Source organism: Centrocercus urophasianus, unplaced genomic scaffold (genome assembly GCF_019232065.1).
Source record: "Centrocercus urophasianus isolate 14NV4802_14NV808 unplaced genomic scaffold, USGS_Curo_1.0 seq_18, whole genome shotgun sequence".
Taxonomy (NCBI): Eukaryota; Metazoa; Chordata; class Aves; order Galliformes; family Phasianidae; genus Centrocercus; species Centrocercus urophasianus.
In genome coordinates this window covers 18,439,739-18,451,879 of record NW_024884733.1, presented here as the reverse complement: position 1 = coordinate 18,451,879, position 12,141 = coordinate 18,439,739, and the positions used below count along the sequence as shown (strand labels likewise).

The 12,141-nt window shown below is 38.3% G+C and overlaps 1 protein-coding gene across 1 annotated transcript in view; it reads left to right on the top strand.

The window, feature by feature from the left end:
• AK5 (adenylate kinase 5) overlaps positions 1 to 12,141 on the top strand; it is an 83,488-nt gene that overhangs the window by 57,096 nt on the left and 14,251 nt on the right. Inside the window, exons 9-10 of the mRNA XM_042819089.1 lie at positions 6,165 to 6,207; positions 6,955 to 6,999. Coding sequence (XP_042675023.1) covers positions 6,165 to 6,207; positions 6,955 to 6,999 — 88 coding nt within the window. The remainder of the gene's footprint in view (positions 1 to 6,164; positions 6,208 to 6,954; positions 7,000 to 12,141) is intronic.

The window sequence follows — 12,141 nt, the reverse complement described above, 5'->3', positions numbered from 1 at the left end:
GATATATATGATCGCGGTTTGCAAGTGGAAATCAATTTGTTTTAACATTACTGTATAGGTATTATAAGGTTTATTTTATGAGAAAGGTAGCATAGAAATGCTTCTCTTTGCTAAAATCCCAGAAGCAAGAGGAAAAAGCATTCTGTAGATGTTATTACAAAAAAACATTTGGTCTGCACTTCCTGGTTGCATGCACAACAAACAAACAAAAATCACCTCAAATAACATTAGCACTGTTCTCTCATCTTAATTACTATTCATCTCTTTTACCACAAGTAACTCCAATGAGCAGTATGAACTGTGTAAGAAAATACACCTTCAGGGGAAGAAAAACCTCCAAGTCGGGGTGTATTCACACTGTATCCCATTTACACACATTCATTAGCTCCGGACCAGGGGAGGTCAGAGTACAGCAGCCCCTTCTTTCCAGAGCCATGTTTCAACACAAAGTGTGCAGAAAGCAGCTCAGCTTCAAAAAGCTATTCAAGTCTTAAACCTAATTTAAAGGCAAGGAACAATACAGCTCATGAAATCAGCTCCCAGGGACCACTGCCCATACATAAAACTTGCAACTAACCCAGTGTATCTCCTCAAAACCAAACATTTGCTCTTACAGGAAAACAGGAATTTAGAAGACAAATTCCACAGCTCAGAGCTGACTGCACCCAATTTCTTCTGATGTTTAGCTTCACCCAGCTAAGGCTTGCCCAGAGTCTTCACATTTTGTGATTTGAATGCAGATGAACTGCACCTATAAGGGCCCATTCCAATTTTGATAAGCAGAGACTGCATACATCTAATCTGAAAGACCTTCCCTTAGGATTAGGCACATACCTGTTAAGCTTGGTTACAAACACATAGCAAACTAAAACACACACAGGTGGTGACAGACTGGACTGGGCTCAAGCAGAGAAGTTTTATATCCAGATGATACTTGACAGACATCTTACACTGCTTTCTGATTCCCTTGACCAACCTTAATCAGTGAGTTTACTTAATTGACAGCTGAATTTGATTATAAGGTACTAGATGTTTGCAAATGATGCTTCTACATCTGAAACTGAATTTCATATTGTGTTATTAAGGACTAAGAATTCAAAGTAAATATACTCCAATCTAAACAGGTGAAAGTGAAAATCTAAGTCCTAGATCTGCCTTTTCTTTCATATATAATTGTGTCCATATTGACAAGTCACTTAATATCTCTGTTGAAGTGCAGATAATGCCCTTACCTAAAGGAATCACAGGGAAGATTTATGTAAAAAAGGAGGAAAAAAAAAAAAAAAAGAAAAAGTAAAACACTACAGATGCAGAACATTTTAACATAGCAAAAGTAGATCTACAGCACTACAGCATGCTGAAAAATTGATAGTTATGTACATCTACATCCCCATTGAAAGAACGCTGATGAGATCACTTAAATAAAGCCACATACTCAGTTCTTACTTGGACTGCACACATGATGTTATTTGTATTAATTATACTTGTATTATTCCTTTTTCTTTACTCACATGTTAAGTTTTGCTCTCAACAAATATTTTCCACGCAGAGAAACATGCCATTTTCATTTGTTTAAAGGATTTGTGACCGATATGTTCCATTGAATATTTACATTCTTAAAGTTAATCCTTAAAATTGTGTGTAATTTTAGGCACAAGTCAGTGCAATTTCAGTTCAGTCTCATTCTATTGCCAAATTGAGTTTGTAGATAAAAAGAGAATATCAGGTGTTCAAAACTGAGGAAAATAAGCAGTAGGATACAGAAGCAGCATGCATTTACTGCTGTTCTCTTAGTCTGTAACATATTTTGAGTTAGTTATGCTTGAATTTGATTGAAATGTGTCAGTGTGTTATAGAAACACCGAATGTTCATTCTCTTCTCCAAGGACTTCAAAGACAATTGAAAAATTGTGTTTTAATTTCTAACTTACGAAGTCAAAGGTGTAGAACAGTTTACTTGAAAAGGTCTATGTAGATACACATACATACACACATATATATACATACATATACACACACACACGTATATAGATAGAGGGGAGTGGTGTGAGGGGGAAGACCTTTTTTTTGAGCATATATTTGGATTTGCTCACTGAACTGCCAGCATTGCACAAGTATGACAGACACACATGTGGAAAATATTCAGCTGATAACGTACAGATTGCCTTCAGACTCAGATCAGCCTTATTTAGGGTCCTGCTGCTATTTATTTTTTAAAATCTTATGCCAAATAACTCAGAAGGAGGGGTGGAAAAACTCACTGAAGAAAAACATGAAGTTACTTCCAATTTCAATATTATCCAGATCTGTAATACAGGTTGGTTTTTCTTGCTGAAGCATCAGATAGAGTATTCCTTCCAGGATTTCCTATCAGCAATGATTGGAACTGAATGATCTTTCCATACACAGCTTAGACTCCTTTTTAATTTTAGTTTATTTTTGCCCTTGGTAACTTTGGCTGCCAGTTCTCAGTTGAATTTTTCTTGGTATGTACAGATACATTCCTGTTTGCAATTTCAATGTGCACAGCATCTTTATTTCACTGAACACTGCTTCATTAGCTGACTCTGTGGAGCTCATCCCCCTGTAGCTGCGTGTCACTTGATTCATACAACCGTAACGCTTTATACCATGGGAAAGATAGTATAAATGCCCACCTTCTGCACATTTCTGAAGTTGTTCACACAAGCTTCTTCTTTTCCCTAAGTAATCAGACTCATCTCTTCAAAATATCATTATATCTAGAGTGACTTCTAAAAATGACTGACCAAACTCTACCTGATAGCATACACCCAGTTCTTCAAAGTAAAATTGGCCATGGAATTTCTTATAAGCTTTCTCTGTTCGGTCACATTCCTCCTGAACTGGTTTGCTTAAAGATAAATTCTTTTCTGAGAACTGATGCAGTGCTGTAAAGGAGCTGTATGAAGTGCTTTTCCCTGCAAATGTCATTTTATTGATATAGAGCTTTCTATACCATTGTGTTGTTAAGGTAGGTTTGTTAAGCGTCTGAATAATCCTGTTTAGCACTGACTAATGAAAGCAACTTCTCTCCCTTTCTCTGTTATACTACTCATAGCATTTTCTTTTCTGAAGGTTTTCCCTGATGCAAATTGAATATTTAATCATAATTGTTTTGTTTCTTTGCCTCTGTTCTGCTTAACCCATGGTTATTTGTGCACTTTTTAAAGTTTCTAAGAGGAACTCTGCTATATCTATTGAAAATTGAATAAAACGTATCAGGCACTTTACACCACTATTTTCACAAAGCATGCAGCAACAATAGGGCAATAAGAACTTATTAATGTGGGTGGGGAAAAAAAAGAGACTAAAACAGAAAACCTCTTGCCTCAGACAACAAACATTCACAGCAATTATATTTTAATCCTAACAAAAAAAGTCCCATTGGGAAAAAAAATGTTTTACTGCTTTCTCTGAAGTGATACTTTGTAAGTGCCCAAGTTCACTAATAGCAAAACTCAAAGATTTGGAGAATTCTGTATCATCTCCTTGCTGCAAAATGTGACTTGCTGTCAGCTTGTTTTATTATGGAAATAACCTCACATCCAGCAATGATAGGCACAGCTTACACTCATTAACCTGTAACATATCCACTGCCATTCAGTTATTTACTGATAGCAACTTACATGACAAGCCAGAAGCCTGCATTTTCCAACTCTGAAGGCAAATATCAGCTAGAGACAGATGGAGAAGTTTGCTGGCTGTATAGAATCCAATATATTGTTTACACTGACAAAGCAGTTATGTGACCAGCTGTGCCCCACTGACTGTTTCCAGATAATATGTGTAGGTGTTACCTGGCTTTAAAGGCAGCTGAAGTCACACTTTTCTCCAGAGTTCATTAGCAAAAGTTCTGTTCCTCACCTGGCTTTTAATTAAACACAAACAGCTACGCTGAGAATATTGAAACTGTTCTGCTACTCTGTCATTATATTCCTGATAGAAACAGCCAGTTTATATTTTAGGATCTGGTGACATTAACTAAATCCAACAGCTCTTTTCCATACTACTTTGGCAACTAGGCAGAACAGTGCTTTCAAGCCAACAGAGATGAAGCTGTTCACAAGTTAGAGACCTACTGCTGGAAACACACAATTAGATCTTGTCAAATGCCACAAGCAGACTGCGATTAACCAGTCCTAGAAAGGACTACAAGCCATGAAGGCAGTGTGCTCTCTTCACACAGATCAGGGCAGAGTGGCTGTCCTTCTGGGGAGTCTGGGAAGAAAGGGGCGAGATGGTTCTCAGCTGTGGTGGAATACTTTATAATCAGAGCCAGATTAACTGTGGCCTTACTCTTCTTCCTCCTGACTTTTCTCACAACTCCCCCAGAGACAAGCTGTCAGGACCTCTTCCCACTCTGAGCTGGATGCCACTGAAATCTCTGCGAAAACAAAGTTTTGACAGCAATGTATTCTCTGAATATGGGGAGCTTGTTCTGCCCCAGGCCAGTGGCTCCACGCACCAGGCTGCATGCTCAGTTGACTGCCAGAGTCCAGACCTTTATTATCACCTGCTGCTCTGAGCAGCCCAGTGGGGTTACTGAGAGTTCCATGCTGCAATTACAGGGTAGAACAAAATACATGATTTGAAACCGCACTACTTGCGAGGAATACTTCCTCATTCATTTGATTGTAGGGTAAACTTGTGACTGCAGTCTTGATTTTTAAAGAAACTTTAAACTTTGTGCCTAAAACTATTTGCATTCATAAACTTCAAAGGCATGATAAAAGGCTGAATCTCAAACCAGGCTTTCTGTATGTAATACGCCCTCTGCAAGGCCTAAGGTATTATTGTATTATTACTTCAAAGAAAAGGCATGCATTGTTAATACTGTCACTTGAATTGCAGGGAAGAAATTGATGTTTTATTTTGACTTCATTTTCCCAAAATACTCTCCTCCAAACTTTCATTTATTAGTAGTATATTTTAAAAAGGCAAAGTTAAAGCAGTTCTGCTGCAGCGTAATAGGCTGAGAATCACAGAATGAAAGCCTTCAATGTGATCAATGTAATGGCTCTTCAGCCTAATGAAGAGTGCTTGTGTTTCAGTGATAATGGGAAGACGGAGAAATCCACAAGTGCAGTGCAGGAGCCCCATGAATTAGAGCAGCCAGCAGTTTCTCTCTTCTGGTCACCACATTTCTCATTCCACTTCATCTGTTCATGCAGAAATACACATATCTGACGGTGGCTATTTCTGACACTATACTGAAGAAGAACTCCAAACAACTACAGCCTGTTAACTCTATACTAGTGTTGGACATAACCTAAACCTCCACTCTAAATATGTTTATTTTCAGAGAACCAGGATAATGTGTACTGTGATGATATTAAACATCAGTCTTGTAAGATATGTATGTTATTGTCAAGGTTATGATTATTTTATGGACTATATTATGGCAGCGATTATATGAATGTATTGACACTACACAGCCCAGCCTATGTCCTGCATATATGTATATAATTCCTATAAATAAGAACAGCAAACAATTCTTGCTCTGACTCTCGCTGGTCAGAATCCATAATTCTTCAGTGGTTATACATACAGTACATGGCAAAATAATTCCAAATGACCAAACATCAGGAAATGAAAACAACCATACCAAGCTCTCCATTTCCCTTGCCTCATCCCTCTTTGTAGTTTAGCAGCCCCTGTAACAACTTGTGTCTTGCAGTGTATTCTGAAGGTCAACAAATTCAAACTGTTTCAGACCAAAGACTAATTTTGTCTTTTCATTGTAGTTCACTTCTTCCACTGCTCCAGTGTTGCCTTTCCATCGCTTACAGCTTATCATACCACCACACTTCAAACTCAATCCAGCATGCACCTGGGCTGCTTACACCATAGACTGGAATTGCACAGCTGGAAACTGGAACACACAAAGGTGTTCTTCACAAAAAAAAAAAAACAAAAAATAGATAGGGGCCACTGAATTCTCCATTTACCTTGGGTTCTCCAGGTTGACATTCTACAGACTCAAACAGCATTCCAGTGACATTGTAAACCATCTCTCAATATAGATTAAGGCTCAGAGGTTAGAAAATGGAGAAGACAGACATAGAGACAAGTAAATAGAAGAAGAAATGCAAACTACTCTGCAAGAAAAATCCATTTCAATTTGTCAATTGCTTAATTAACAGGAGGAGGATCAGTCAAGTTTTTCTGGTTATGAAAGCACGGGAGGTGAGTTTATTACCTTTTAAACCTTTTAAAGTTAACAACAAGAGATGTAGATGCTTCTATGCAGCGTAAGAAACAACATTAAATGAGCGTGTTGCAAGTAGTTAACTCAAAGGCAAACTTCCAGCAGACATGGTGCAGGACCACCCTCTACCTTGGTATAAACAGAGCAGTGACTGGGAGCTGGCCAGAAACAAACAAAAAAGACACCCAACAATTTAAGCAAAAGGTAGTGCAGTAGCACCAGAATTCTGGTAGGAACAAAAATAGCAGATGCCTAGATTTGAATTGAGGTTATTATTATTATTATTATTTGGCTGAATTTAAGATTCAGAGGAATTTAAGGTTATCTCTCTGATGTAGTACACCAAATAACATCTGAATGGGCTGTGAACCAATTTCTGTACCAGCCATGATCTAATTATATATTCAAAGAAAGATAAAATGGAAGGCAAATTATTACATTATGGTGCATGTGCTCTTTTTTTTAATTTTTTTTTTTTTTTTTTTAAAGATGATTTATATATGCAAGGTCCAGCTTTCAAGTTGTTTTTTTTCTTGAAATCGTATTTTCAGTAAAAGCTACAAGGGTGGGAGATAAACGAACAGGGTGAATGTTTCTTCTGCCATGCAGAGCAGAAAGCAAATCCAGTTAAAAAAAAAAAATAGATCACTTCACCGTGTGGAAAGTCAGCAAAACTAATATGAGCAGGTGTCGCCAATGGAATGACTTATTTTTTTTTATCTTAGATTTTTCAGAAGACCTGAAGAAATCAAACATCTTCTTTATAGTCGGTAAGTAGATTTTTTTGTCTAACTGAATTTAAAAATCCATGGTTTTTCTTAAGCTCTGATCATAAGTATGTGATGTCTTCTGAAGACTAGCATAATTATTTAGCTGAGTATCTACAGTGCAATTATAGAATCAGTAAGACTGGAAAAGGCCTGTAAGGTCATCTAGTTCAACAGCCAGCTCACCACCACCATGCCCACTAACCTCACCCACAAGCTTCCAGTTCCCTCAGCCACTCCTCAAGACTTTTCACAGCCCTATTGCCCCTCTCTGGACACACTCCAGGGCCTCTATGTCTCTTCTTGCTGTGAGGAACCCAGAACACAGCACCCCAGGTGCAGCCCCACCAGCACCAAGCACAGAGGGACAGTCACCTCCCTGCTCCTGCTGGCTGCATCCAAGCCAGGATACCATTGGCCTTCTTGACCGCCTGGGCACATCACTTGCTCGTATTCGACCATACTTATTCAGTCTTTAGAAAAGGAATTAGGATGCAATATCACATTCTTAACCTGTGCGTGACCACGCTAACAGTCACCCTGTAAAGTCCTGAGCAGGAGATACACCAAAGTGCAAACTAATGCAAAACAATCATAGTTCTTGTGCAGTCACAGCACTGCTGGGTGACCTCATGACAAAGCTGAGTCACCAGCTTTAGTTGTTATTCATAACTTCAGGTGAAAAATCAGGTCTTTTTGAAACATCTTTTGTAAACACAGATTTCATTCATGCATTTCCTTAGTGTGCCATTAACATGCCATTACCTTGCACAATGCTTAGTGTGCAGTGAGGCTTTGCAGACTCAAGGTCTACAGTATGCTTGTTTTCTGGAAGTTCGCTGAGGAGAAACACCATATTGATGTTCAGTATTATACAAATGGGACTAAAATAAGCCACAGACACATGGAAGAACCTTTAAAAAAGCACATTAATACTAGAAGATTAACAAGTTCCAACTGAAAGCTTAGTACTAGTTACTTGGAAAGAAACATTGCTTCGTTTAAAATCAAGCAGAGCTCTCCTAAGAAGAACAAAACTCCACTCTTTCATCAGAGCAACATGAAAAGTAGACTTAACCACAATGATCAGTTCATGACTTTATCATACTTAGCTAATGCAATACACAATAGCACATCCAGAAAGTTGTCTTTCCTAACAGCATTAGTGGGTACATTAACCCTCCCCATCCTCTCACAGAGTTTTGTAAAACACAGCCACATTTGACTTTGGCTGAAGCTGAAACCTAAGCAGAACATTTCCAGGAATTCTACTGCACCAGAGGCAAACTCCCACGTACTCTTAAATTTAGTGTTTTAAGGTAAGGATAAATAGGACCAACTTTCCAGCTGGCACTTTGAAGACATGATCTCCACCTACATTTGCAGATAAAATATTATCAGCTGCAAACACTAGCTTCTGCATACGAGGGTGAGAGGGAGAACAACAACAAAACACTATTTGTCCAAGATATATCACTGTCCAAAGACCTTGAACAACCTTATCTAACTTACCAGATGATGTTCCATCCAATCTAAATTATTCTACAGTACTTGTATTAAAGGTCCTTCTACAGTCAGACAGGCAGAGCATGAGCAGTGCTGACAATTTAAACCCAGATCAGCCAAAGCGCCAGCTGTGGAAAAGGATGAAAGCTGCTTTCTCTGACTTTCCATGTAAGGAGAACCTGTATGTTCTCTCTAAGAGAAAAACCTCAGTGATGTCATGGGTCACGTCCCCAGGACCATCACATCACTGCCAGCGTGCACTCCAGGATGTCTTCTGGTTAAAATCATTTTTCAGAAAAAAAAGGATTCTATTTGTTTTTTAACGCAGTATCATTCCTATATGGTTTCACTCAGACTAAAATCATACCTGAGCAACAGATAAGGTGGTATTGAGGAGATTCCAAACGCCATGTTCTGTAGCTTTTTGTGTTTATAAATAAATAATATAATAAATAAATAAAACATAATTCAGATAGCATTGCCAAATTGATCAAGGCCCCCCAAAATCATAGCCTGAACATAAGAACAGTTTGACAGATTCTTTCAGTTCTGACTTCTAAGCTCCACTGTACAGCTAAGTTTCACCTGCAAGCACTTTCTCATCTTACAAAGTTTGTACTCATTACAAAAAACAAGGCTTAGAAATTAAAACATTTTAAAATAAATTTTGATATTCTTGTAAATCCTGCTGTTGGCATTTTATGTAAATGCCCATACTATTTGGTATACAATAAACTCATAAGACCTAGCAAGCTTAAAACAGAGACATCACAGGCTGTCTGTACAACAGTTCCACTTTGCTAATGCTTCTGACAGCAAAGCCAGTTCACAAATGGCTCGTGTTGCTTATTCCTGACCCTGCTTGCTCCCTGCAGCAGCCTCAGCTCCCTGTACCATCAATTCATGTTTGTGATCTTGTGCTCCAGACCAGACCAGACCAGTGCACTTGAATTGCAAGCCTGGAATTGCAGTCTTTCATAGTTTGGGGGTGATGAGGGCCTGAAGCAGAGCGAGTGTAAGGCTTGGCTTCTTAAACTGAGATCTTTCACAGATCTAGTGCAGGCTGCAGTTAAAAATTCAGAAGTGCTGCTCAGATAGCAGTCATCTCTCCCCACCCACTGAGACCTCTTTTTCTGCCTTTGAACCACCCTCCACAAAGCACTTCTGCATCCCATAATTAAATTGGGAAAGGTGACCACCTAAGCCAGCAGAGCTGCCAGAAAGTTCTTTGTCTTAAGATCTTCTTAGACAATTTCACAGGCAGTTGAATCAATATAACATGGAACAGAAACCTGTGCTAAGATGGTGTGCAGACCTTTAAATCATAACCTTGTCTGTAGGAAGAACAATATGCAGAATGGCATGTAATTTTATGCTCAGTGTAGCGCCCAAGTTCTGAGTTATTTGCTCACTTTTTGTATCAGCGTGCAGAGAGAGATACAGAGGATTCCAAGGTTAATCTCACTGAGTGATGCCACCATCATTTTCCCATTGCCTTGTTTTTGAGGAGGAAGCTGTGTAGTCAGCTCCAGCAGGAGCTTACAGAGCTCCTGGCTGCCATGCAGCCAACAGAGCTCCCCTGCTGCACTAACACAGCTGTGACCCTGACCAGGAAAATTAAGAGCTAGTGGAAGCCATGCATGACCTCATCAAGGTCTATCCAGGTCATCCCAGCCCTGGCAACCTCAGGTTTTCACAAGGAGGATTTGGGTCATTGTTGGTCATTAGTTCCCCATAGTCAGTTGCTTATAGGAACTGTGCCGAAGCCCACCACAACTCAAGTTAAAACTCACACACTAATTCCACATTTTCCTACAGGTCACAGCATATTCAGTTTCTCCAGGTATTTTCTACTCTTTTCATGTCATATTTGAAAATCAGAAAAGAACATGACTAACTCTGAATAGCATGCTACTGTGAATCAGTCTGTCACAGGTTAACACCAGCTTAGTCCAAAATAGATGCAAGCAGAATAAAAGATGACAACATACCAGAAAATTGATAGTGTTCACAAAGAGTCATACGCCTCCGTAACAAAAATGTGGGCCTATTTTCCTCTTTTGGACAGCTGAGCTATTGTGGAAATTTTGCCACCTCAAGTTTTTTTTGTTTGAAAAGCAGTGTAACAAGTTCTGGTGAAGGCTTCTCATCTTTGTAATAGCTTTTGTTACACATACTATGCAACTGTTGTTCATTATAGATTTTCATAAATTAGACTGTTTTTCTCAAATTTCTTAGAAAGATGCATAGGTTCAATAAAAAGACCTTCTGAAAGAATGAAGTGCAATACTACAGGTTGGTAAGCCTCATAATTGTAGAGTTCGTGTTGTGGAAGCTACATATATAGCACTCCTTTAAGCACATACCCTGAGCAGGAGGAAAATACTGTAGTAAGGAAATGCTCTTTACCATCCTTTCCCACCTTGATAGCTCTTTCACAGTCACGTTACATTCCAGCCTTCCGAGGGAGTTAAGTTGTTAACCAATACTTGAATTTCAGCTAGATAAATTAATGCTGGCATAAGCACTGAGTACGTGTTCAGACCTCAGGAATGAGGAAATGCCTGGAGGCATTCAATCTCTTTTCAAATCAGAGAAAACAAGAGTTGCAAGCTCATTTGTCACTATGAAAAACACAAGAATATGTGAAGTGGGTCACATACATTTGTCAAGCAATAGGATGCTTTGCTACTCATCAAATGAGGCAAAATTAAGAGTAGTGGCTATAAACATTATCACTTCCACCACATAGCTGTTATTTAATTTAATTACATCTTTTGCTCTTTAAAGGGCTCAGCATTTTAATGTCAGCTTTGCTGGAATTTTTCTGTGAAAATATACATGGGCAACTTGAATGTTTTGGCAGAATAGTAATACATACTTTGGCATATGTCCTGCATGTTTGGTAGCATTCTATTTTAAAATACTAAAAAGACAGAGGTATTACAGAAACGTACTCGCTTTCATAAGTATTTATCTTCAAACTAAACAACCTAAAATTGCTCTCGTATTGTCATTTCTGCAAGAGATCTAGTTTTATTTAGTATGTGAAGAGACACTGAAGAAGTTACATAAGAAGCAGAATAAAGTAACTTTTATAGCTTTTTTTTTTTTTTTAACCTTAACAGTGGGTGTACACCAAATAGGTAGCATGAAATGACTGCTCTGTTAGTGAATTAAAGCCAGAAGACAGAATATGTAATCAAGCAGATGCATGCACAAACTTACTAATCTTAGAAAAAAAAAAAAAAAAAAAAAAAAAAAAAAAAAAAAAAAAAAAAAAAAAAAAAACCAGAACTAACTTTTTGTTACAGACACTTAGAGGTGATTTGCCCATTGTGGCTCCATATCTATTTCTCTATAGCTAATTTTACACGGACCTTATTTTCTTCCAATGACTGCTTTTACAAAAGAAAATTTTTCTTCATCTTAAAGCAATAGAAAAACAACACGTAACCTACACAGGAAGGAAAATAACTGTGACAAAGACACTTCTAGATAAAATCATAGTGCAAGCGGGAATCTCACACCACAAGTTGATAATTATGTTTGTGAATCTGAAGTAGCAGACTGCAGCTTACTCTAGACAAAACTGTTCCTTCCTACCTATTGCCTTGTGACCCAAATTTCATTCTCAGC